Below are 27,820 nucleotides of genomic sequence, written 5' to 3' on the forward strand. Positions count from 1 at the left end.
TAAGTATTCAATAGTTCAAGAGCTTTATTGACTACAGTACATGGTAAGCCTGGAGAAGAAGCGATCACTTAAAAACACCAAAACCCTTACATAGCAAAGGTTAAGAAATAAATTAGGACTCCTAGTGGGAAAAGCCAGGGTGGGAGGGTGGGGAGGTGGGGAGCTGGGGAGGTGGGAGGGTGGGGAGGTGGGGGGCTGGCCTCATTCGCTTCTATCCTTGGGCTCCCGGTAGCTCCACTGGATGTAATCAAAAATGTCCTGCTCACTGTCCACTGGAAGGGGCTCCCCAGCAACTCCTGCAAGTAGAGAGAGAAAAGAAGTAGTTTGGGAAGTTAATTACCACAGATTGCGATCAGGTTCCCTTTCCAACACAGGGGAAAGGAAGTTAGCCACTTGGAAGAAGATCCTGCCTGCCTGCCTCCACTTTCTGATAGAAGCCTGCATGCGTGTTTTGCCACATGTTACCAGTATAACAGACCCTGGGTACCCCAACTGTGGCCAGGAAAGCTGCCCTAGTTCATGATTCTTTTTTTGCTGGATCTCTATTGTACCCATCATAAACTATTCTTGAGTTTTTCTGCAACCCAGACCGTGGCTCTTGAGCTAGCTGCTAGGACATCACTTAGAAGTCGGGTGTGGCTGGGCGGTGGTGGCGCACGCCTTTAATCCCAGCACTCGGGAGGCAGAGGCAGGTGGATCTCTGTGAGTTCGAGACCAGCCTGGTCTACAAGAGCTAGTTCCAGGACAGGCTCCAAAACCACAGAGAAACCCTGTCTTGAAAAACCAAAAAAAAAAAAAAAAAAAAAAAAAAAAAAGAAGTCGGGTGTGGCGGTACATGACTAGGTCAGCCTGGGCTGCAGAATGGAATTCAGATGCCTGAGTGCCCATGAAATTAGAAGCCACGTTTAATGAGGACCCAAGTGAACCGTATGCATGTTTATATTTGAAAAGCATGCTCCAGTCTTCGTAAGACAGAAGTCCTGCCTCATGCAACACTAAGGACAAAATGGCAAAGCTTCATTCTCCCAGTTGACACTACCAGTAAACTACACAGCAGGCTGTGAAATGTTAAACAAGATCTCGATTGATTTTTGTGTGCCGTGTAAACATGCGTATGTCTACATGTGGTATGTGCAAGCCACAGGAAGTACACACGGAAGATAAAAGATTTCAGGGATCAATTCTCCTTCTACCACATAGGTCCCAGGAATCAAATCCGCTGTGGGAGGGCTACCTGCTGGGCCATCTCACCTTATTCTTTAAATCTTAAAGCATGAAGTGAGAATAATTACCCAGGAATTATTTTGTAATTTTTTTGTTTTATTCTTCCCCGTGAAGGTGGGGGTGGTGGGGATGGCACCTGGTCCTTATTACATGCTAAGAACATGCTCTGTCGCTGCCACGGTCTCAGGCACCAGTTGTCAGTGACACTGAAAGAAAGGACACCCAAGCTCTTCACAAGTCTCAGACACAGCCAAACAGAACCTCTTCCATCATACGATCTTTCAATGAGCATCCTAAGGAGCTGGGACGGGTCAAACAGGGCCTCGGGTGTGCAGGCAGGCACTGTACCAGTCAAGCTATGTCTATTCTCACAGAGCTGGAAATCACTTTTGCCTTGTGCACCATCAATTGAGGCCCTAAAGATAGCTTTTATTTCCTGTGGGATTAACATAAAAGAGCTACAATTAAATGGCAGAATCATTAAAAAGTCTTCTAAGAAACTTTATTATATTAAAATGCCTAGTTTTTGAGAGGGGGCTCATGTAGCCTAGGCTGCCCTCAGACTTGCTGAGTAGCCCAGGCTGACCCAAGGCCACATACCAAAGCTAAACCAAGCTGAGCACCTCTGGAAAGCACTTCCTCTGCTGAGGCAGTCAGGATACTCACCAGTGACCCCCAGGGGGCGGATGGTGTACTCATTGATTGTGAAACCCTTCTCTAGGGCGTGCGCTCTCATATTCTTATTAAAGATGTCGCTCCCAGTGAAGTAGAGAACACCACAGTAATACTGATCTTTGGGGATCAACCTTAGGGACAAAAAAACCCCCTTTTTTAACCACATATTTCAAGTTTAGCCAAGGTTTTCTAAAATCAGAATACTAAAGTCTACGTGGTCTCATATCCTAGGAAAAGCAGGTCGTTAGGTTGCAACTGGTCACTCAGCTGCTACCAGCTGCTGCTTTTGTTAACAACACTCACTACTCACAACTAAAGCGGGTTAGCCTTCGTCTTATACTTTCTGCTTTACTTTCACCATTGCCCCTAACCTTCCCCTAACCTCCTGGGTCACTTGGGGTTCCAGAATGGGGGACCCTCAAATAGTGCAGGTCATCCTTCTGTCAAGGGCAATTACTCGTGAGGCTGAGGCTGCACTCACGAAGTGACCATCTCTCAAGAACACAGGGACCAGTTTGCAGGACCAGAGCAGACAGTGTTGGGTCTCACCTCCCTTAGCCCTGCTCTAATTCTTCCCTCTTAAGTCGGGGATGTCAACAGCTGTTATTTGTCCTTCCCAGTGCGGACACATGGAACCCATCTCTCCGAGCTTCTTACCAATTCTTGTCTTTATCTGACGTATGAGGACAGGCAAGTCCGGGCTGCCAGAGCCCAGGCTTTTGCCTCCAAGCTCCAGCTACACACGCAGTAAGGAATGCAGGTGTGCACAAATGAAAAGGTGCCCCACTTACTGCAACACGGCAGACCACGGCAGCTATGGCTGCTGCTCTACTAAGGGGCAAATCTGGAGAAACTGACATCTGGGGACATTCGCCTTCTATACGCAGTTCAGCCAACTCCGTATTCATAGAATTTATCATCCCCACATGTCTGCAGCCTCAAGGACAGGAGTGGAAAGGATTCAGCAAACACAATTTGAATCATACCTGATATCAATTCTTCTGTGTGGATATTCCTTTTCATCATCTTTACTGGGAAGCTGGCACACACCCTACATGGATATTTTAAACAATGTTTAGATGGCGTACACACTTCAGGCTTATTTCTCATCAAAGGTTAATGGTGAAGCGGCTGTGCGAGGCTTCTGCGCACTTTCATCGTAGCAACAGGTCTAGGCTCTGGATGGAGACCAGGGCGCGTCCTGTGCATCGCTGCACTGCTCTACACTGTGTGTGGCTTTTGGCCGCCTTGCCCAGGGTGACTCTGTGTTACAGCAGCATTTGGCTCCATTCTGATACAAATGCAGAGGTGGCACAACTGTAGCCCGCTGTGCAGAGAGACCACCCACCTGCCCAGCACCACCCGCGAGGACAGAGCAGTAACTCCTGCAGGTGAAAACACACAGGCACCTGGATTATTTAAACCAGGTCTGCAACTTAATCAACCTGAAGCCCCTATTTAAAAGGGACATTGAACACTGTGCAGTCCAGAGTCCTAGGGACTTGTGTCTCTACTGGGCATGTGTTAAAGGATGGATAGGCAGGGCATGCCCAGTGTCTTATGCCCAGTGTCTTCCGTGTGTTCACCTGACCGTTCAGACCTAGTCCTGAACCTTGCCTTGGGTGTCCTGGTGCTTCTGCAGCTCTGCCTGACCCCGTGACTACTCAGTCCTGCATGCTTCCAGCAACTCTCCAGCCAGCTTTGCTAACATCTTATCTAACCAGCTGGGGAATCACAACTGTGTGGTAAACCGCAGTCTGTGAGGAGTCTCTGTGTAGTCTGTAAACATTATTATTAGTCAGTGAATTCCAACACTGTAGAAAGCCATGTTCCTGACATGCTGTGCTGGGGACAGGATGTATGACCTTCACCTTCTCGCTGTACTCCTAACTAACGAACCACACGGGGGCAGACAAGGATGCTGCTTCTAGGATCTGGCCTTTGTGGGTTCTAAACTAGAGATTAGTCAAGGAAAGCACCAGGCCTGAGGACGGAGACTAAAACAACCATGAAAAAGTAACCTCAATAACATAAAGATCATGCACAAGGCAAACATACTGAGAAAGCTGCCAGTAATATTCAGGGACAGCAAGATTATCTGATTCGTGAACAGGCAGAATATTACAGGTGACAAACAATCAAGGAAAGTTTAAATATGATATAGAAGAGTTTGGAGAAATCTTAGAGACAAAACAAAAACAATAAAGATTGAAAGACAAGATTGATCATCTTTCTTCTCTACACTTGAGTTTTCATTATACTTTTACAGCTTTTTAAAGATCTATTTCTATTTTAAATTCTGCCTGCATGCATGCCAGAAGAGGGCATCAGATCTCATTTTAGATGACTGTGAACCATCAATATGTGGTTACTGGGAATTGAACTCAGGACCTCTGGAAGAGCAGCCAGTGCTCTTGACCTCTAAGCCATCTCTCCATGGTCCCTGAGTTAAGTTTTATCATCTTTTCCTTTTCCAAAAAATGGGTAAAATATCTGTACTGTACAATAACAAAAGCATATGTAAATGTGCTACACACTTCACTATATCACTTTAAAATTAACAAAAGATATTTTTGTGTTTGTGTACATGTACAGAGAGGCAAGAGGTGCTGGGCCCCGTGGAGTTGGAGTCATAGGTAAACTGTGAGCCACCTAATATAGGTGCTGGGAATTGAACTCAGGTCCTCTGGAAGAACAGTGCTGAGCCATCTCTCCAGCCCCAAACCACTGTATGTCCAATTACAAGTACCTCCTGTCACATTCTAAGAACAACACGGGATCTAACGTACAAGCTTGTGTTACTAAAAGCCATGCTGTCTCACTCGCAAGACAGAAAAGTCTGATCTAAAGTGGGTATTTTCTTTAGCTGTTCTTCTAGCTGGAAGCTTAATGAAACACACTCATCTTCATAATACGAAACATACCTTCCCTGGCATCAGCAAGTTTCCAGCTGGATTATCACGAGGTACTCAATGGCAGCTAAGGGTGCCTGGATTCACAGGCTTGTCGTCTGTTGTAGAAATGGGTTTCAACTGCCTTTGTTCTTTTCCTCAAAGCTAGTTTTATTTTCTGATGTGCTAATGTTGAAGAATTCCTGTGTTGCTGTAAAATTCTTAGACTGCATAGATTTTGGTTTCATGCCAAGTGTCTAAAATAAACCCTTTTATGTTCTCAGAGAAGTCAAGATATCTCGTACTGTCACTTGAATGGAAACAAACTGTCCCGGACTCGTAAACATGTTTACCTCCATAACTCGGGCTGGTCACTACAGTACCCAGCGTGACATTTTGGTGGCCCTGATGTCACCCTTTCCTCTTTGGCTCGTCTTCACTCTGGTGCTGTGGCCAGCCGCCTGGACCACTGACAACTGACAGGATCTGGCTGAGAAGCCTCTTCAGTGAGATCCAAAGGCCTCTGGGCTGTGACTCGGCAAAGTACAAGCTAGGGAGTTCCTGTCAGGCTCTCATGGGAAGCCTTACTTGTCTGGAAATGAAGGACTCTGGCCAAGGCTATACTCTGGTAGGGGACCTGAAGGCAACGGAAAAAGGCGGTCATCCCACGGTAGTCTACATGGGTAAAAGACCATTTTTCTCCCTTCTGTGAGCCATCTCACTCTCAATGTGTGGTACAAGCAGCAGCAGTGGCACACCCAAGACTACACATCTGTGAGTGTTCCCAGTCTCCGTGCCTGCTCCTCCCCTCCTACACTACACATCTGTGAGTGTTCCCAGTCTCCGTGCCTGCTCCTCCCCTCCTACACTACACATCTGTGAGTGTTCCCAGTCTCCGTGCCTGCTCCTCCCCTCCTACACTACACATCTGTGAATGTTCCCAGTCTCCGTGCCTGCTCCTCCCCTCCTAAGACTACACATCTGTGAGTGTTCCCAGTCTCTGTGCCTGCTCCTCCCCTCCTACACTACACATCTGTGAGTGTTCCCAGTCTCTGTGCCTGCTCCTCCCCTCCTAGACTACACATCTGTGAGTGTTCCCAGTCTCTGTGCCTGCTCCTCCCCTCCTAGACTACATATCTGTGAGTGTTCCCAGTCTCTGTGCCTGCTCCTCCCCTCCTAGACTACACATCTGTGAGTGTTCCCAGTCTCCGTGCCTGCTCCTCCCCTCCTAGACTACACATCTGTGAGTGTTCCCAGTCTCTGTGCCTGCTCCTCCCCTCCTAGACAGAATTCCTGATCTGAGAGACCTAAAAGTAGTCAAGTTTTTGCTTTCTTCAGGAAAATTAAGTCCCTTCTAACAAACACACAGACAGTTTTGATTTGTAAAACTTTTTCTGACCAACTGGTCAGCTTTGATTCTAGAATGAGACTAAGTTTACCCGAGAGTCACATGGACTCTAGTCTTGGGGACATCCGTGCTAGAGCATCCACTGAGTCAAGGCAGTGAGACTGGGTGTCACTCCTGACAACAGCAGGTCTGTTCCTCCAAGGGGCACCTTCTGGGACACACTGCCCTTGTGAGTGTGTCACACTTCTACTCCCTGACTCACTGATGTCTCCTCAGTGATCTTTTCAATTTGATCCTCACAATTAAAAAACAAACAAAACCAAAAAACCTTTTTTTCCCCTTTGTAACGAAAGCAGTCTCTTACAACCACCCCAGGTCAAGAGCTCTGGCTACCTCACGGCACAGTGAGCTCCTGCATCCTACAGTCAGAGGAATGGACTCCAAGATCTACATCCAAACATTGACGGCTGTGAAAAGACATCACATGTACCTTTCTAGGTCCTCCTACAGCAGCGTCCATCTCCCCACACTTAGCCCTCAGATGACATCCTTAATGACCTTCCCGTCATACACACTCCAGTTCCCGCTCAACCTCTGGCTTCTCTAGGCCCAGCCATCCTTCCACTGAGAAACTGTCTTCACAACCCCACCCCATTACTCTTCCTTCTCCCCTGCCTCCTCCTCTTCCATGTGAGGAGCTCTCAGCACATTCCTAAGATTCAGTACCTATCCTACCCTGTTTGAGGTCCTGTCCTGACTGCCTTCAGTCATCAACAGTGATGTGGAGTGGAAGCCAAATAAACCCTTTCCTCCCCAACTTGCCTTTTGGTCACAGTGTTTCAATGCAGCAATAGAAACCCTAACTAAGACAGGAGGCTAACAAACAGCTACTCTTGCTACAATGGACTCCAACAACTTTCTACAAACGCCTCAATAGCCTTTTAAAGTCTGGGGCATAAAAAGGCTTAAAGCTTCTCAATTCCTGGCCATTAGGCTGCTATGATTGTGGTAATAAACCGGCGAGGCTGATCCTGATAAATGGTTCCAGCCATCAAACCAGAAAGGAGTCTGTGATCCCCCTTCTTAAAGAGCTGGTGGTGCTACGCAGGCTGCTGTAGGGAGAAATGTCTTACTTGGCTGTGGTCTGTGAGTGCTACTACTGGCTTGCGAAACAATAGCATGACTATCTTAGGGATAATCAATGGCTTTTTAAATTGGATATGAGGCTAGCCCATATGAGGAACATCACATCTGGCACTAGAAACCTGGTCAGATGCCATGCTTGGAGAGGACACGGGTCCTGTTGGGTTGGCTCCTGTGCTTAAGTATTCACCTCTAAGCACCAGGGCTGCGTTCGATATGGGGCAGAGAAGCCCTCTGCAGCAGGTGGCAGCTATGGCAGGAGAAAGAGCAGCTATCGTGATCAGTCCTAAATGGGACATCTATATCACACCCTGAAGGTGTTCCTGAAGGGAACTGGCAGAAAGCAGACAGGAGGAAGGGTGGGAATGCCATTTCCAGGCAGGACAGGGCACTGCACTCCTGAACTCTCTGTAGCCCTAAGTATCCCTGCACAAGAGTAGTCCCATCCCCATTCTGTTGTAGAGGGAGGACAGGCTCATGAGGCCATACCTCTGAGGACTAATAGGCAGTTAAAGGGTGCCAAAGGAGAGACGCCTCGGAGGTTCAGCCTCTCCTAGGGATCTACACAGTGTTCATGGTGGTGACAGGTAGTCTCCTTCCTCTCTTAGTGGTTTAGGCACTGCTAATTGGCCCATGCATGTACAGTCTCTACTCATGCTCCAGGAACTGGGCCAGCAAACAACAGCAATATGGGAAGATGTGCAAGCAGAGGAGGACTGGTTGGAAGGAGAAGGAGATCGTTGAGTAGACATGGGGACAGCCAAGGGTAACAAGGAATGATATGATCAAAATATATCACACACATACACGAGAATGTCATTAACATCTTACACATATGCATAGAAATGTTATAATAAATCTCATTACTGTAGTTAATATATGATAAAGAAAAAGCTAAGGGATCTGCAGAGACACACAGTAAGCAGAATGGTTGCAATAAAAGCAGCAGGACTTGGGTTTGCGTCTAGTACCATGGCAGGGGAAGTGCACCCTTATAACCTCAGCACTAGGGAGGCAAAGGTAAGAGGACCCATGGATTTGCTAATCGAGCACCCAGTCTATACCAACCTCTGAGTCCAGAGTCAGAGAGAGTCTCTGTCTCAGAAAATAAGCTGAAGTCAATTGAAGGAAGCACCCAACAGTGACCTTTGGCCTCCACATCCACCACTTCCCGAGAATATATACACCATATACCTTAATCCCTGTTTACTAACTCTGAACACTGCCGTACCTAGGTATCTGTCACAGACATATATGGAAGAAGAGACAAAGGCCATAGAAACAGCAGAAAATGCCCTGGCCTATAATGACAATTTACAACTTCATAAAAAATTCTTAATCAGCACCTTCCAGATTCTCCCTATGTCCTTACTCACCAATTTCATTTTCTCTCAAAGAAAAAAATAAAAGGAAAATCAAAGAAACAAAAATCAAAACAGAAAAAAAAACAACCATTTATCAGTAAGACCAAAAATAGCAAAACAAAATATTCACATACACACATAAAACCAAAACCATGGGGTCCATCTGGGACTGGGGTCTGTCTTGCAGTGTGGTCGAGTTGTCCAGTGAGATTCCCTTTCCCAGCAAAGAGCTCCTCTACTGGGGGTGGGGCATTGTGCCTATCCACATCCCCTTCTCCGTGCTGGGATTTGTATGGTCTGAATCTGTGCAGATATCGTGTGTGCTGTCACATTCTCTGTGAGTTCATGTATGTTATATGTCATATCTGGAAGACATGTTTTTATGTTTTAAATGTTTCTTAATGTAAATTACATACACCCTCATTCTGGTTGAAAATCAAACTAAAGATTTAGAGAATGATCCTTATGAAACCCTATTTCTATTTACTTTAAACTGTTTTATTTATTGTGGTGTGTGTGTGTGTACAAGCACACCGGTGGGAGTATGGAAGCCAGAGGAGAACTTTTGGGAGCCGGCTCTCCTTACACCTTTACATGAATTCCAGGAATCAAACTCAGGTCATAGGCTTTCAGAGCAAGCACCTTTGACTGCTGTACTTAGGTATGTACAAGTGACTGGCCCCCAAACCCTACTCTCAATGCCAGCTCACATGTGCATATACTTCTGGACACAGGAAGTTCTCAAAATCTGACACATTTAAGACCCTTGTTTTCAAGTAGTTTATAGTTAACTGACAAGCACGTTTTAATATATTTCTCAAAGTTCTTTAGAAAATACTGTGGCTAACTTAAGCAATACATGGTCATAGTCCATTAAAATCACCATAGTTAATGACATCACTGTGTTGTGGTTAAATATACATAGCAAAAAGTTCTTAGCCCTGGGGACTTTACAACTTGTGCAGCCACCATCTTGTCTACATACAGTGTTTCAATTTTTATCCCACCTAAACTATGTAACTAAGCAATGCTTCAGCTAACATCCCTGTCCCATCCAAGTGTCGAGGCTCTTACAAAGTTTAGAATGTTCGAGCTCAAAAGGAATGCTTTCCCTTTAGTCATGTGACATGGGAAAAATGCAGCACGGAGAAAAAGAGACCACACGAAGTAAACAGCATAAAGGTAAGTCAAAAAAACACAGCAAGAATATTGGACCTAGATTTCCATTAGCGTTCCTGTTTTCTTATTCATAGAGATACATCTGTTTCCAATATATTTGCTATAGCTTGCTTTTTTTTTCTAATAAGGTCTCACATTGTAGCCTGCTGTAGCCTATAATTCACTATGTAGCCTATGTAGGACTTGAACTCATGGCAATCATCCTGCCTCAACCTGAGTGCTGAGTAAACATCTCTATCCAAAGTTCACAGAATTTTGACAGCTCAGCATAGTGGATCTTAGAACTATCTCTCCCAGCGACCCCGCTACTTGCTCCTTGCGCATGGTTCTTCTCCAGTGTGTCCTATGATAAACCTGGATTCCTCTTCTCCCCCAATTGCTAGAACAGATTACTAATCAGGCAATTCTAGCCTCTCTCAAAAATCTTCAGAGAATATGAAAACACTTACTATTTTAAGAAAGTACTGCATGCCAGTCATCATGAATATTTTTAAAGAGCAAATTCTGCATTATATTTATTTTGAAGATTCAAATTATTGACAAAGAGTGTACAAGAAAAATCCTGATATTACTTTTACCAAGCTCTCAGAGTTATGCTATTTGTTTTATGTTCTTGTTTTGAGGCAGCATCTCTCTATGTATGGAGCCCTGGCTGTCCTGGAGCTTTCTATGTAGACCAGGCTGGCCTCAAACTCACAGGTATCTTCCTGCCTCTGCCTCCTGCTTGCTAGAATTAGAGGCTTGCACCTCCACACCCTGTAGCTATCTGTGATGGTAACAGAAAACTACAAGTCACAGATATATTTAAACACTTACCATGAACTTTGTTTCACCCTTTGACAGAGTGTCTGTAATGAAATGGACTTTCTGTAACTGCTCCACAACACGATGTAACAGCTTCGGCTGTATAGTTACAGTCAAGAAATAAAAAAAGAATACTGTTACAACAAGAAAACTCCCTCATTGTAAGATGGATCACATCTGCTTAGACATTCTGAGGTACCTGTTTGCTTGACTCTGAGGTGAAGTTTGGGTGGGTCAGAAGAACATCCATGTCTCCACTGGACTCTGCCCCTATGATAACAAAGAACAAAGACCTACTAACTAGGCCAAGCTAGAATGAAATAGAAGATACACATACACACGCCTTACTTCCAACAGGGTAACCTTCTACTACGCTGTAACTCCTGTCTACTCAGGTGTACTGACAGAAACAACAGGATACGGGATAAACAATAGTTTTACATATTTCCACTCATGAATAAGCAGACTTAACTAATACTATGGGTTTTAGTCCATGAAGTGACACAAATTACATATTTTTAATTCACATTGTCACATATACTAGTGACTTTACTATCAAGTCACGAATAACTCAAGACTGTGAAGTATGTTACCTCGTCTGAAACTGCCACAGACTGTAGCAATGTATTCGGGATCCACTCTTTTAACTTCGCCAAGTACAATATCCTAACAGAAGAAAAGCTAGGTCAGTGCTCCCAAACCAACAGGCACCCACACGCTAATGGAGAACACACAAGGAGCCGTACTTGCATCTGCAGCATCTCTTCACGAGGAATTCTTTTTTCAAAGTCCTCAAAATATCTAGGAAGACAGAGCAAGTGGAGAGAGATTTCTGTATAATTTTAATCTCTTTAAAAATTGCCCCATATAAGCATAGAAGCAGTCCTCTCTCCCTCCCCGTAATTTTGATTTTTATACATCAGTTGAAAGTTATACCAATAGTTTTCAAAATTTTTGTATTTTAAATAGTACCCCACAACATAGATGAACCTAAGAAAATAAGATGCTGAGTGAATAAGCCAGTCATGAAGGATGTGTGGACCACCCGGAACAGGAGAAGTTGTAGAGGTAGAAAGACTCCTGGTTCCTGAGCTTGGAGAGAAGTGTGTGAGGGTCAAATGGGGAAGAACATACTAGGGTCCTTTAGGATAAGAAAGATGTCCTAAAACTGACTGGAATAGTGGTTGCACAATCCTGTAAATATATTAAAGGTTATCCAACTGTGTATTTTACACAGTTTACTGCATAACATATAAACTGTATCTCAGGAAGGCCAATAGGATGATATCTTAGCATGAAATAGTGGCTACACATATGCCTAAGAATGATTGTGCAAGTGTCCAGAATAGTTCTGGGTACCTCAAAAATCCCCCTAACTCTCAGGTTCTCCTTAGACTACACAAATGCAAGGAATCGCAAGGCATAAACAGGAAAAAATGCAATTTGGAACAAATCAAGATTATATAACACCAGATACACACACACACAGTGCTAGTATACCAACACTGTAAGTGACACCTGCTACACAAAACCACTACGATGCTGACATACTACACTGTCATTCATATTTGAAATCTTTCTTATACTCATGTAAACTGTACATGCCTCATGTCCTTCTCAGACTGGGAGTAAGCTCCTGAAGAGCTCCCTGAGCTGGGTGCAGTATCTCAGGTCTGGGTAGTCTGAGGCAAGGGAATCCCAAGTCTGAGACCAGCCTGGGCCACGAAAGGAGTGCAGGGTGAAACCACGTCTCACTCCCCCCCCCCCACACACAGAGGACCACACCTCACCACTTGACAGTTTTTTCCCTAGACCCGGCTTTGCATGATGTAAACAGGAAGTGAACACCCACAGGCTATCTGATGTACTCAGATCTCAGTTCTCCGTATTTAATAGGAAACTGCTCCCCAATTAAAGTTGAGAGAATGAAAGGAATTCTCAAAGTTAAAAAAAAAGCTAGAATGTAATAATAAAATATATGAACATAAGCAAAAACTTTACAAGACTCTGCAATAAAATTTTAGCATTTCTGAATAGAAAAATGGTTGACACTTTTTTATGGCATACAACAGAATGTCTACAAACGAATATGTAACAACTGTTGAAGAAAGAGGCCAGGAATTCCAAAGAGAGCAAGGCGAGGTCTGTGTGAAGGAGGGAGGAAAGGAAATGGAGAAATGCTACTATCTTATAATCTCAAAAAGTAAAGGAGAATGTCTCTGAAAGCTTTTACAACTCAAGCATCAGAATTAGCTATCTTACTTTAGCCCGATTCGTTGATGATGGTTCAATTTATCTTCATTTTTCCTGAGATCTGAATAGAAGATAAAGTTGAGGTGCTTAGTTTGAATACATTTTAGAAAAGATACCTTTTCTACAAAGAACTATGCTGAAGAAAAAGATATTGAAATGGTTTTCAAAACATGATGGAAAAACCCCACAGACACTGAGAACTAAACCCCACGGATACTGAGAACTAAGCCTCACGGACACTGAGAACTAAGCCCCACAGACACTGAAAACTAAACCCCATGGACACTGAAAACTAAACCCCACGGACATTGAGAACTAAACCCTGCAGACACTGAGAACTAGTGAAAACACTTTTCAAATCAATGCTGCAAACATCTGGTTTTAAGATCATTTTTATGTAATACATCAAAATTTCAACTTGAAATTGATGAAAGCAAACAAGGGATAAGAGGCAATCTTAATGGTTATAGTTAAAACACGGTAAACAGATCTAACATCGCTTACTATACTGTCTATAGCAGCAACAGTAACCACAGTTTCTTAAGGTTGACTACATTTTTTTTCTTGAGACTGAGTCTCATTATGTAGTCCTGGCTAGACTCGAACTCAGAGATCAGTCTGCCTCTGCCTTTCCAAGTGTTAGGTTTAAAGGTGTACGCCACCATGTCCGGTCTACACTCAGTCTTCTTAAAAGTGCTGGCTGCCTTGTTCAGCTTGCTTTGAGATGAATTTGTGAAGACGTGCTAAAATGCCTAATGGGGAGGGGGCATCATCTTTATCTTTTACTCTGCAAATGCTGTAATATTAATGTGAATGGCTTGAATGTAATAGCAGCTCTTGTTAAAGAAAAAGCTTCAAATATAATTTGTTTAATCACCAGGATACTGATAGATATATAAGTTCCCTATGAAGAAATGGAGAATATGCATATTTATGACACACGAACATACACTACCTCCCAGAGAAAACACTCCCAAATACATCTGACATGAAATGGAAAGATTACAAGTCTGTTACACAGTCACCATTATATTACACATGTAAATTATACAATATAAAAACTAGGAGATTCTAGACCCTTTTGAACAATCATCTCACTGATTGATAAACAGTTTATGTTACAAGCAAAAAAGTACAAAATCCTCCTGAGACATACAGGCAGTTTATTTTCTGACTATTTGGCTCACAAGTAGTATCGCTAATATAAAGTTCCCACAAGTATGTTACCATCCTTAAAGTGTTTACTACTCACCAAACACTCTAAGAGCCTTACCTTGTTACGATATCGAACCTATGAGTCAGAAACACCTACCACATAGTCCAGAAACTGAAGAACTAAGCTCACTCACTGCAATGATGTATTGGGAGTGGCATTCAAACCTCCATCAGTTTCCAAACTCTGTCCACCTAACCTATCTGCGTAGCTTAAAAGTCGCCAAACTCACACCAATATTTCATCCTGTGCTAAGGGTGTGCTAATGGATCCACAGGTACTCTCGGGAAAGCACAAGGAGATAAGTTACATTTAAAGGGTGCTTACACTAGGTTAGAAAAATGTACTAAATTGTCAGCAAACATTTCTCCAACAGCACTATGCATCTCTAAAAGAAACACTGTCAACATATAAAATCTAGCTTTTAGTCTAAGATGTCACTGTTTAAACAGTTTAGAAGCAAGCAATTTAGAACTTCTAAAAATTGTCAAATAATCTCTACTCAGTTGTCTTTCAGCTGAGCAGTCTATCATGTGCTGTTTGAGTTTACCAAGAAGCTAACTTTCAAAGCAGGGATGCTTCCCCTTCCCCTGGTCCCTCCATTTCAGACCGAAGCACATGCACCTCAAAGAGTCCTTCAAGGCCCTCTGAACTCTGTGACAAGGGGCAAAACAGCCTGAGAGTAAGAACACAGCCCTGATAAGCAGATCGCTGCTAACACAGGTCACTGTTCTTTATCCCTGATATAAAAGCACCTGCAGTGGGAGAGAGAAGCTGGAGGTTCAGCCATGGGAAGCTCATCCATGCAGAAAGCTCCCCCAGGAATTCCAACTGACTGCTTCAACTTCTTCAGTGGATTCTGTGGCTAATGTGAGGCACCAATCTGATAATGTCATTTGTTGCTTGCTAGATTTGTTCTTTTACTCATACGACTCCGCACGAGACACTGTTCTCTTCAGGACTCTCTCTACTGGGGACTTCACCTGGTTGCCTTAAAGGGGCTTCTCCAGTTGATTTGGGCTACACGTGCTAAGTCGGGATTGGATAATGTTTTATCTATCTGCTACTTATCATTTTTCTTTGGCTTGCTATTATATTTGCCGATTCAAAACAGATACGGCTTTAGAGCTCATTTTCCAGCTCGTACAGCACAAAGCAACTTCCTGATTGTCTCAGATTTTTGTCGCAAACCTAAAAAAGTCGAGGCCTGGAAGGTGGATGTCACCCTAGCTCTGCTCTCTACTGTGCAGTGATGACCAATTCCTTTATCTGCATTTGTTTACTGAGAATGGGACTTTCAAGGTGACCTTGTTGGAGATTGAAATTGGAATTAGTGATGTGTGTGATACTTACCTTCTAATGTTTTAATTCCTTCATCTACAAACTTCCTTGCAGCAGATGGCCTACAACAGCAAAACACCGTCTCAGAATCAAGTGAAACTCAAGGTCTTTATGATAATCAATTATGCCTTTTATTGTCAGGTACAGAGCTATTATTAAGATAAACAAGACTTGCTAAACACTGCACGGTTTCTTTGCTAATGTTCATCTTACCCAAAGACTTTTGAGTCTTATGTCAACTGACGGACAAGCATGAACTTGAACATAAAAAGACACCTAAGCAGCTAGCTATCATAATGTTCATGCACAGATATGTGGGCCCCTGAACACTCATTAACTCAACTGAGTCCCACACACACTGCTGGAAACACTGCATAAACAAGACAAATAACAGCGTTGGCATTTACCCACTCGTATGCCATCAGGTAGAGAGAAACAACAGATATAAACATAAACAAGAAAAATGTCAGGCAGATGAACACAGCATGACATGACAGAGCAGCAGCATCTCAATGTAGACTGGCTAGGAAGTCCAGACTCTGAGATTCTGAGCTGATATATGGATGACAAAAAGCCGGCTGTTTGGGAGACCAAAAGGAAAAGAATTCAGATGGAGAAACAATTCATGAGAGCCCCACAGATAAGCATGAGCTTGGCTTGCTCAAGAAGGAGATTAGTACAGCCGAATGAGAGGATGATATAGATTACCACCATCCACTACACAGGGGTCACCTGCGATAGCACTCCATAAGCCATGGTGGTAAGTTTGGGTCTTCCTGTGAGCACAATGAATAGCTATGAGAAACGAGGAAAAGCCAGTCATAAAACCTACTTTAAGTTTATAGATTATCACCACAATAACTGGGCTCAACAATAAAGTGATGTGTTGTGGTAAACTATTTAGCTGGCAGTGGCAACAGGAACAACACCTATATCTCCCAACCCCCTTACACTGTGTCAATTTTTGGTATTATAAAGTAAGAGAAAAGAAAAGGAGAAACGTGCGCGTGTGCACACACACATATCAAGCACACTGGTCTGGGAGACTCAGCAAACATAGTACATGTGGTGCAGAAACTAACACTGACGTTAGGAGGCACTGTGACAAAGAAGGAAAAACTGAGCAAGGAGCCAGAAGACATAGTTTTTAACTCTGGCTATGCAAAAGCTGCTTACTTCCTATGTGTGTTTCATTTTTCTTTCCTGAAAAAGAAAATAATATACCAAATGTTCCCTAAACTACCTTCAAATAGACATTTTTAAAGTAGCCTCGGATCTCTGAGGAGTCATGCTGATTTTCAGTTATTATGTTTAAAACCTGAATAAAGGTCAGTTAATGAGGCAATTATACAGCTGAAGGAATGTCTTGATTCATAAGGATGACAGAAGAAGTGCCATAGGCCTAATATTCCATGCTAAATTTTCATGTGTCCAGTGTTCAAGAAGTTCTCTTTGTTGCTAGCCCCAAATTAATATTAAGATAAAAAATTTATTAGCCCAAATTTTAAGAAGGGCTGTGAAGAAATCCTTAAGATAAACATGCAGCAGACACAGTCTACAATAAAAAGACGCAGAAGCAAGTGCTGGGTTTTGGGGGAAGAAAGCACTGTCTGGGAACCAGGCTGGTTCAGGAAGGTGGCAACACCACCTGCCCCGGGTGGGCTAACAGAACAGCAGCTTGAGGACCAGCTGCAGATCCCCACACTATGCAAGGACGAACTGAACGGGCAAAGGCCCGAAGGTAGGTGGAGAAGTGCAAGTTCTGAAGGAAGAAGCATGTACTTTAGTTGGGTGACATCATAGTAAGACTGAGCTACAGCTCTGACTGCTTAGGAAAGAGTTCTTACCCAATGCCAGTAACGCGAGTCAGGAAATTGATGGACGAACTCGTATCATCCTGACGAATCTTTAAGAAAAACAATCTATTACTGACTTAGGAATGCTCTGTGAACTGAAGTGATCTTATTGGAAATACACCAAGATGCAAAAAGCAAAGCACAAATCATTGCATTTGCAGAAAACACACGTGACCTGAGTAGCTTGTGGGCGATAACGGCGTAGTAAAGACATCTCATCTCTAATTTATTCAATACGCACAGTATTTGGTTTTGGTTTTACGCATATGTTGTAGGATGATAAGATCTACTGAACTACAAATGATCACCTTGTGTAGTTACTTTTGTAGTATGAACATTTAATACCCACTGCCCTTTCAGTTTTCAATTTTCTAATACTTTAAAAAGGACTAGTCACAAAAGACCAAAAATTATATCCTAAAAACAAACAAAAACCATTAAAATGCTCAGAAGAGTTCAGGCACAGACTAAATAAATGAATGACAATGCTTTTTTCATCAAGACATATCACTTTGAATGGTACAATGAGAGGCAACTCTACTAGACAGTCTCTCAAGGGCCACATAGGGCAATGGGAGAAGAGGTTCTTTTGTCTTTCGAGACAGTCTTACCATGCTGGTCTCAAACTCGTAATATCAAGACACCTTCCTTGCCTCAGCCTGCCACACACATACTCCACCAATCCTGCCCACGGAGTGTTACAGAAGCAACATTTGCATTTTTAAAACAGGATGTTTAACGCCAATTATCACTTTTGCTTCTGGGTCTCACTAAGGTGAATTACGTCAATTATTCTGCTCTGTGCCATAAGGGAGGATACTGTGATCAAACAAAGAATTAAATTAAAATGTTACCTTTTCAAGTTTACGCAATTTTCCAGTTGCCAAAAATTCATCGATCTTTTCAGCAATTTTTGTTCCTACTCCCGGCTATACAGAAAATTAAAAATAAAGAAGTCATATAAATATAACATCTACCAAATCACTAAAAGATAACACTGAGGAGTAAGAAGCAAGGGTTTATTGGACAAGTTTTGAAGCAGAAAATACGGACAAGCAAGCACTGGGAAGAAATTCCCCAGAATAAAATGCTTAAAAGAGCAACAGAGAAAGACTAGTAAATAACTTTATATATTTATTTATTATGTATACAATATTCTGTCTGCATGTATGCCTGCTGGCCAGAAGAGGGCACCAGACCTCATTACAGATGGTTGTGAGCCACCATGTGGTTGATGGGAATTGAACTCAGAACCTTTGTAAGAGGAGGCAATGCTCTTAACTGCTGAGCCATCTCTCCAGCCCTAGTAAATAACTTTAAATGACTCTTGTTTACACAGAATTAACTTTTGTGAGCTGGAAATGCAGGTCGGGGGGAAAGTGGTTGCCTGGCTCATGAGAGGACCTGGATGTGCTCCCAGTACACACAAGTACCCTACTTTTATTATGGAGAACTGAGAAAACAGGACTGGCAAGATGGCTCTGTGGGTAAGGGCACTTGTTGCCAAGCCTGATGACCCACATGGTGGAAGAAAGGAACAAGTTGCACGTGCACCACTGCACACACATATTCACACACACACACACACACACACACACACACACACACACACACACACCAAATAAATTAATGCAAACAATTTTTAACTAAAAAAAAAACAAAGAGGGAAATGTGAAAATAAAGTTACACACAGTGTTAAGATTGCTTAGTAATCTCATGGCCCTGAAAATTAAGTGGGGAAAAAACCAATCACCTGTACACACATCCTCGAACATTCGCTTGTACTATTTAAATAAATAGTCTCAGTTAAACTGAGACTCTCTTAGAACAGGGTTGTCCATGGTACCATTATAATTTTGTCAAATATTTGAAAACCAATCTAAGGTTCACAAGTAGGATATTTGTTAAGTAAATTCATAAAATGAACTAATATGCAGCCACAAAACCGCAGTATTTATTGGTAAAATCAATCTGTTTAAGTGTGCTAAGACAAAGTAGATATACTGCGACTAGAGAAAAGGTTCAACATCTCAGGGCACTGATTGCTGTTGCAGAAGATCGGGTTCAGTTCCCAGCACCTACAGAGTGGCTCACAACTGTAACTTCAGTTCCAGGGACTCCTATGTCCTCTTCTGGCCTCCATAGGCTCCTGTATGCACATGGGGCACATAAACCCACATAACCACACACATATACACATAACAAAATTTTCTTTTTAATTAAAAAAAAATAAAAGCTGGATAGTGGTGGTATATACCTTCAACCCCAGCACTTAGGCTGAGGGAGGCCAATCAGAGTCAGCCTGGTCTACAGAGAGTGTTTCAGGACAGCCAGAGCTTCAGAGAAACCCTATCTTGAAAAACCATCACCACCAACAACAAAAAAGCAAATACACTCTTAAAACACAGAATACCAAGTCTCACCCTAGAGTTTCTGATTTGCTATGTCTTAGGTAGGTAGAAAGACCAGCAACTTGCACTTCTACGTTGCCACAGAGCACTGAGGCTACTACTCTAGGACACCCCCAGTGAGAACCACTACCAGACTGACACATCCACGAGGTCTTGCCAGTATTACACTAGTCACACGACAACTTAACTGTACTTGAGACTTTGTGTTCTTCAGCTACAGTAACCGCATTTCAAGAATTCAATGGCTAGAGGAGGCCCATGGTTGCCATACTAGATGGCAGTCATCTCAAATGTAAACCATGAAAGAATAATGATCCCGTCTTTTTACTGCATTTCCCCAGTGCTTATGCATGTACTTGCTCAAGGTTAAGAACTAGTGAATTCTTGTTATTTATTAGCTCCATGAGGACCAAGTCTTTGAAGTGAAAATCCTGGGTCAAAATATACACATTTCATAGAGCCACCTTTAATGCCAGTTCTGCCAAGGCTGAAGCAGGGGATCTGTGGGAGTTCCAGGCCAGCCAAAGCTACATAATGAGATCTTGGTCTCAAAAACAGGGGGAAAAGATATACAAACTCTGTCGAATGATGCATCAGAAAGACTGTAACTTAAGCAGTAACCATTTCTGTCCACATGTCATATCACACTTGGTAATCTGACAGGCACAACATCGCATCTTGTCTCAATCTAAATTACCGAAGTTTTGTGATTATTGGTGCACGCCACAATGTGCACATAGAGGTCAGAGGGCAAACTGCTAGAGTCCCTTCTTTCCTTCTACTACATGGTCCCAAGGACTAAATCCAGGTTCAGCAGGCTTGGCAGAAAGTGCCTTTATCTACTGATCCATCTGGCCAGCCCTATTTAAACCTCCAGTATGCACAAAAATATGACATGACTCAGTTTCTTGCTTTCTTCCCCATCCCCCTCCCCCCCCAAAAAGTCAGGATTTACTACCGAGTTCTGACTGACCTGGAACTCACTATGTAGACCGAACTGGTCTTGGGTTTATTAAGACTGGCCTGCACTTGTGTCCTGTGTGCTGGGATTAAAGGCATGTGCCATAACATCTGCCCCCACATTCACCTTTTTATGTTCTGTATTTATTCGATAATTTATAAAAGCCTCAAAAACTACTGAGAACATATTTAACTTTGGAAAGGAACACTTACCAAGAAGTGTACAAAAGATTTAGGAAGATCAGATATAAGAAATTACTCAGGCTTCTCATTTTTTAAATTGGGCAATAAAAAGATAAACTGTTTACAGATAGTAATGAATAATTTTACTCAGTAGCATACTGGCCACCAGCAATTCAGACCCTGGCTATTTCTATACCTAACATAACAGAAAAAAAGGCAAACAACTGAGATTTTGGAAATCTCAGATTTCTAGAATTATTCAGAAGCATCCACAGGAGCCAGACAGCAGACTGGTCTGAGATTGTTAGATAAAATCATAAAAAAATAATAGTATTTTTAATGTGAAGTTCAGCCATAAAAGTTTTAGATTATTTTTATTGCTTTGGAGGCTATATTCAGATTGGGATGACCTATATCAGGCTTTCAAGAATCATTATAAAAATCACTGGGTTCTTTGCAACAATGATCTAAAAGGCTTGACAGTGGTGATAAAAGGACAAATGGAAATAGGAACAACTGTTTAGATTTACGTCAAAACAGAGACACAGAACAAGAATTAAAGTCCAGTGCATTTAAAATGTGGTTGCTTACTGTATATTTAGAAAAGATCAACTTATAGCACAAAGGATTTAAAACCCATACACTGGAGCATTGTTACTGAGTAACAAATTCAAGGTTAAGATGTGACACGTGATTGATGTGAAGTTTCTCATTCAACTATAAGAGTACCAGATTTACTGTAATACCAAACAATGAAAATATAAGGACAGATATGGTTCATAATCCCAAGGCTCTTGTGAGAACGTCAAGGACAACCACATGGTAGAAGTTCAAGTCCAGAGGGCTTTTGTGAAACATAAATAAACGATGGGGAGAAGCAACGCTCTCAGTACCCGAACCATTCAAAGATCATGTCAGTTTGGCCTCATCAACAAAAGGGAAGTCAGATATGGTCCTTAAATGTAAGGAACTGCAGCTTACTTCGGGAGGCTAAAATGAGAAAGAACATCAACAGGCAGATACCCCGGATATTCCCCATGAGATCACAAATCACCATGACATGTGGCTCTCTAGGAACCATGACACTTCTGGCCTCACAGAAATTAGAGAACAGTGCTACCCTAATACAGGGTGTAGGCTGGCTGGTGAGTTCTACTAGAGAGTACTAACCCACACAAATTCCTGGGAATCACAGGATGGCTGAGGGACCCCTAGAACTAGACTAACAGCATTCCCTGTGACCATGGTCGTCTGAAGGACTCACATTTAAGGTGAGTTTCAGCTTGAGAATGAGTGTATATGGCAAAGTATAGAAAGGAAACAGACTGCATAATGTCTTCTTTCCAAATAAAAGTATTTGAGCTTGGAAAGTATTAAAACTATTCTAAGAAACCAGGAGCAGTGAAATTGGTCTGTGGTGGTCAAAGGCACTGCAGAGAGGTGAGTTCATTTTATGAAAACATATCAAATGTTTACACGTATGAACTCTTCAACTACATACTCATTAAGCTTACCAATTTCTTAGCTTCTGCTCCACTCTTGATTTTGTGTGGGTACTTTGCTATAACAGATGCTGCTTTTCTATACAAAAAAAAGGAGGGGAGGGGGAAAAAAAAGAAAAATGATTGAAAATCCAGCACTTAATTTTTTTCTTAACTGAAATAAACACACAAATACCCACATTTTTTAAAAAAGCAAATATAGCTGGTTTTCCACTATGTAAAAACTTAAAACTGGATCACTGGATGTTCAAAGACTTGGAAAGAGCCTGACTGGAAATTGGTGAGAAGATGGAGGCTATGCATGGGCTCGACAACATGGACTGCCACGGCTGACCTGGCTACAGCTGCTAGGTGTCAGGTGTGCCAACAGCAGAGACCAACACTGAGCCCCAGATACGGCACCATTTCCTAAATGATCTGCCACAGACCTGGTGGCAGGCTGACTACACTGGACCACTTCTTCCATGGAAAGGACAACACTTCGCCTTACTGGAGTAGATACTTGTTAAGTTTACGGATTTGCCTTTCCCGAACGCAATGCTTCTGCCAAAACTACCATCCATGCGCTTACATGCTTTGTCCACCATCACAGTGTTCCACACAGCATTGCTTCTGACCAGACCAAGTGTGACAGTGGGCCCACATTCACGGAATCCACTGGTCTTACCGTGCACCCTACCACCCTGAGGCAGCTGGCCTGATAGCAAGACAGAGTGGTGATTTGAAGACACGGTTACAGCACCAATTAGACGGCAGCAGCCTGGAGGCTCTCCAGAAGGTGGTGCAAGCTTTGAATCAGCATCCTTCATATGGTACAGATTCAGAAAGCATCCTCCACCAGTGCTGCTGGGAAAGCTGGACGTCCACAAGCAGCAGAAGGAAAACAGATGCGCAACTATCACCCTGAATAAAACTAACTCCAAATAGAGCAAAGGCCTAAACCTGAAGTCGGAAACCCTAAAACTTCTAGAAGAAAACATAGGCAGCCCCCTCCATGATAAACGTGTAGGAAAGGAATTTCTGAGTAAGAATCCATTTGACCAAGAATGAAGGCCAACAGCTGACAAAGGGACTTGATAAAACTAAAACTTCTGTGCAGCTAAAGAAACAGTCAGGTGGAAAGGAAGCCATTGAATGGGAGAGAATCTTTGCCAACTATACACCTGACAGAGGATTAATACAAGGAACTCAAAAAAACAAATAATAATGAAAACCAACCTAATGAACAACAATAACAAAACCAAACCAGAGTTATTCAAAAAATGGGCTAGGGATCTGAACAGAGAGCTCAAACAAATATAAAAATGGCTAAGAAATATCTCAAAAATGTTCATCATCTCGAGCAATTAGGAAAACGAAAATCAAAACAACTTTGAAATTTCATCTTAACCCAGTCAGAACGGCAAAGGTCAATGAAACAACCAACAACAAATGCTGGAGAAAGTGAGGGGAGACAGGAACCTCGTTCATGTTGGTGGAACTGCAAACTGGTGTAGCCACTCAGGGAAGTAACCTGGAAATTTCTCAAGAAGCTAAAAAGGAACCTACCATATGACCCAGCTACACCACTCCTCGGTACACGCCAAAGAACACTTGCTCAGTCATTTCACTGCTGCTCTATTTACAACAGCAAGGGAACGGAAGCAACCTAAATGTTCTTCAGTCAACAAATAATGAAAATGTAGAATACTATTCAGCTATAAAAAAATTAGCTGGATGTGGTGGCATACACCTTTAATCCTAGCACTTGGGAGGTAGACACAATAGGATCTCTGTGAGTTTGGGGCTAGTCTGGTCTACAGAATGAGTTTCAGCAAAGTCAAAGGTATATAGAAAGACCCTGCCTAAAACAACAATAACAAAACAAACAACAGCAAAATAAAATAAAAATGAAAGCACTAACTTTGCAAGTAAATGGATATAACTAGGAAAGGTCATACTGAGTAACCCAGACCCAGAAAGATAAATATCACGTGTTCTTCTTCTCACTGGAGGCTCCTAGCTCCAAATCTTCAGATGTGAGTGCATACCCGGGAGTAACTGCAAACCAGGTAGGGTAGAGGCTTTGGGGGAGCAATAAGAAGAATAGCAAGGTGTAAGTGATGACAGGGTGAGGAGTGAGAGAAAAAGGTGGGGCTATAATTAGGGAGTGAGGAGAGATAAATACAGAAGAAGGATAAAATGACAGTATGCATGTCTGAAAGTGAGAGAAAAAGGTGGGGCTATAATTAGGGAGTGAGGAGAGATAAATACAGAAGAAGGATAAAATAACAGTATGCATGTCTGAAAGTGCCATAAGGAATCATATTATTAACATTTTCCAAAAAAAAAAGCCTATAATAAATGTAAGTCTGCATCAATATACACACATAGTTTAAAATCTGGGCAGACAATGCCCCCTCCAAGCGCCGAAACACACCTAACAAAAATCTAAGGCCAGGCACAAAAAGCCCTCTTTTGAGTTTTTGGCCAGGGCTGTCTTAGAGACTCCCCAAAACATACAGGCTATTGCCTTTGGTGGCACCCCAGAGGTAGAAGGAAAGTCCCTATTCCTGAAGACACCATGCACTTCAGAAACAGGCCTCTGAGCTGGAACTAACGTGAATGTCCCTTCTCTGAAGACTAGCTTTCCTGGTCTCAAAAGGCAACCAGGCAAGCTCCCAAAGAAGAGAGGTAACCAACAGTCCCACACAGCTACGACACCTATGAACCACGATGACAACCTGCATGGCAGGATAACCCTAAGGGTGCAGCAGAGACACACACTTCTTAGTGCTAACCAGCAGCTCTCAATTGTACAGAAGAGTCACTCATCAAGAGGGAAACCATGCCTGGTACTGGAAACATAGTCAACTACCCACGGCTAGCGAAGAACCTATAACCACCTCTTTCCTAAAGCAGCATAATCCCTAACTATATTCCAAATGTTCATCCTTATACCCAGAGCTAAGTGTAGTCTTTCCCCTCTCTTTGCAATAGACAGAGGCCATTAGAAAAAACCACAACCAATCAAACTGCAGAGCCATGGAGCCAAGTCCTAATGGATTCCTCTACAAAACAATTCCTAAACCCCAGGCTCAGGGAACGTTGTGGAAGAGGAAATGGAGAGATTGGGAGAGCAGGAGGATCAGGAAGTTTGCTATGAGATTTGTCGCGTAATAATATCAGGTGCTACACCCATAAAGTCTCACTAACATGACTAAACATGAGCTGAACAAGGATGAAAATAATAGACACACGCCAATGTGGTCAAGACCTCAGCCCTACACAGGACATGAAGGAGCGCTGAGAGCAGAGCAATAGTCTTCCCCAGAGAAGAGTACACTAATCGGTTATCTAAGACCAAATGGTCAGCCCTGAAACCATACCTACAAATAACATTATATGGACTGAATAGGTTATATTTATGTATTTAGAAATATATATATATATACAAATATGTACAGTTATAACAATTATTAATAAAAAAGGAGGCCATGAATTTTAAAGAGATCAAGGTTATCTATGGAAGGGTTTGGAGGGAGAAAAGGAAAGAGGAAATGATGTAATAATAATCTCAAAAGTAAAATGAATAGCAGATATAATACTAATAAAGAATGACTCCTGAGTAAATTCAGGCATGGGATAGACTACTAACGCACACTAATTGTAAGGCGGTAAGAGCTAGCTTGGGAAAATGAGAATGGTTTGTTTTGAAAGCCGAGGGCTTTGGGCATGTTTATAGGCTAAGTAGCTGACTTCGGAGAAGTAGGTGACTGGGGATACAGGCTAGGTACTTCAGAGGGTGCCTGCTGAGGTCTGTGGGGATGGCAATGGTTTTCAGAAGGTGACAGGATCAGTCATAGTCCAAACAGAACAAACGTGATTTCTTGAACCACAGCTATTTCTTTTTTTGTTTTGTTTTGCTTGAGACAGTGTTTTCCCGTGTAGCCCTGGCTGTTCTGGAACTTGCTCTGCAGCCCAAAATGGCCTCGAATTTATAGATCCGACTGCCTCTGCCTCCCGAGTGCCGGCCACATCTATTTCATAAGACAGAGCTCATCTGCTGCTGTTCATTGTTTTAAAGCCACGTTGTATTTCCAGTCATTCAAGATAAAAGTGAGAATATACGTATCAGAGTAAACTCTATAAGGCTCAGCCAAAATTCTGTACATGTTAAGTAAAGTGCCACTCGGTTTTTTGTTTTTTAAAACCTCCCTCTGATCGTCCAAAAGTCCCCTGGACACCCGTCACCCCATCCCTGCTAAAAGACTATCTCAGCCAGGAGCGCCAGCTTACAACGTACCTGTACGCGTTGTACTTGTGGATTGCCTGGCTCACGTTCTTCTCAAAGTTTGCGAGTTCTGAAAAAGACAACAAAGAGCTCGAGTAAACAGGCGCACAGCCGGGAACGGCGGTCCCGGGAAGGGGGTGTGGGTGGGTTCCTCCCGGGACGGACGTGGCCGGCACAGACGCTGCGGCTGCGACCAGGGAAACAGCAGCGAGGCCCGGCTGAGGAGAGGCACCGGAGGGCGGCCCGGGACTCACCCACGAGCATGTCTGTGATGCCGCCGTTGAGGGTCTCCTGCGGCGCCTTGCGTTTGCTCATGGCGCCGGGAACCCGCACCTGGGAGCCACCGGTGGGACAATGGCGGCTCCTGACAGTGCGCAGCGCGGTGACGTCACGCGCCAGGCGGGGCGGGGCGGGGCTTAGCGGCGCCGGGGCAGAAGCAGGGAGTCCGGCGGCGGCGGCGGCGGGGAGTGGGGAGGTCAGAGTTACCCCTTTAGTGGGTTAACTTGAGATCAAATCTGCCCTCCGGGTAGGAGAGCGGTCCGCTCTAGAGCCCGAGGTGCAGAAGGCGGTGGACGTTGGCTGCTGTGGGCAACAGCCGGGGAAGGCATGGCCTGTACTTTATGTGAGGGCTGCCAGCACCAGGTCGACTGTCAGGATCCAAGAGCTGCTCTGTGCTCTTGGGCACCGGGTAAAACAGGGAATGAAATATACCAACCAAAACTTGGTCAACCAATGACTGGAGATGTGTTTTGTCTTATTAAATACCCATGCCTTTTGTGGGAGGAGCTAAAGTTACAGGAAGTGTCTGACCTGGATGATCAGCAAGGAGCCCTCATACCACACAGCTTATATGCGAAAACCTTACAATTTGCTAGAATTGAAATATAACACCTGCGCTATATTTGTAAGTGTACTTCATGGGGTTCATAGTAACTGCAATTGCAGCGAGTGATTTGAGCACAAAGTTAAAATTGTTATGATACATACTAGTGTAAGTAAATCTGAAAAGAAAAGGAAAGGAAAATTAAAATCAGTTGTCCTCCAGCTTAGCCATTATTAGCATGTTGGAACATATACTTTTATTTTCTGCCCCAATCCTAACTTTAAAATTTCCATAATTGTTGTTGTGGCTTGTTTAGTTTTAGCTTTTATTTTGTTCTGAGATGGGATGCCTCTATGTAGTCCAGACTGCAATATGTA

General features: G+C 43.0%; 1 protein-coding gene and 1 long non-coding RNA gene across 3 annotated transcripts; one reads left to right on the top strand and one right to left on the bottom strand.

Annotated features, from left to right (window-relative positions):
- Window positions 1–27,074, bottom strand: Polb (DNA polymerase beta). Of its 2 annotated transcripts, XM_075986322.1 has the most exons (15): window positions 26,875–27,044; window positions 26,633–26,690; window positions 22,360–22,426; window positions 18,146–18,220; window positions 17,283–17,341; window positions 15,448–15,497; window positions 12,891–12,942; window positions 11,375–11,429; window positions 11,222–11,294; window positions 10,828–10,898; window positions 10,641–10,727; window positions 2,886–2,950; window positions 1,891–2,030; window positions 172–296; window positions 1–139 (listed from the first exon to the last, which is right to left on the bottom strand). In XM_075986322.1, the coding sequence occupies exons 1-14, from the start codon at window positions 26,933–26,935 to the stop codon at window positions 202–204; spliced, it is 1,008 nt and encodes a 335-aa protein (XP_075842437.1). In that variant the 5' UTR covers window positions 26,936–27,044; the 3' UTR covers window positions 1–139; window positions 172–201. The 2 variants fall into 2 exon arrangements, with proteins under 2 accessions (XP_075842437.1, XP_075842438.1); XM_075986323.1 differs by having other exon boundaries at window positions 1–296; window positions 26,875–27,074.
- Window positions 5,508–14,900, top strand: LOC142857666 (uncharacterized). Its single transcript, XR_012911843.1, has 3 exons — window positions 5,508–5,564; window positions 9,764–9,827; window positions 14,847–14,900. It is a non-coding gene; the product is annotated as an uncharacterized LOC142857666 (long non-coding RNA).
- Window positions 27,075–27,820: the final 746 nt, after the last annotated feature.

The sequence above is a fragment of the Microtus pennsylvanicus genome, chromosome 9 (assembly GCF_037038515.1).
Source record: "Microtus pennsylvanicus isolate mMicPen1 chromosome 9, mMicPen1.hap1, whole genome shotgun sequence".
In the NCBI taxonomy this organism is placed as follows: domain Eukaryota; kingdom Metazoa; phylum Chordata; class Mammalia; order Rodentia; family Cricetidae; genus Microtus; species Microtus pennsylvanicus.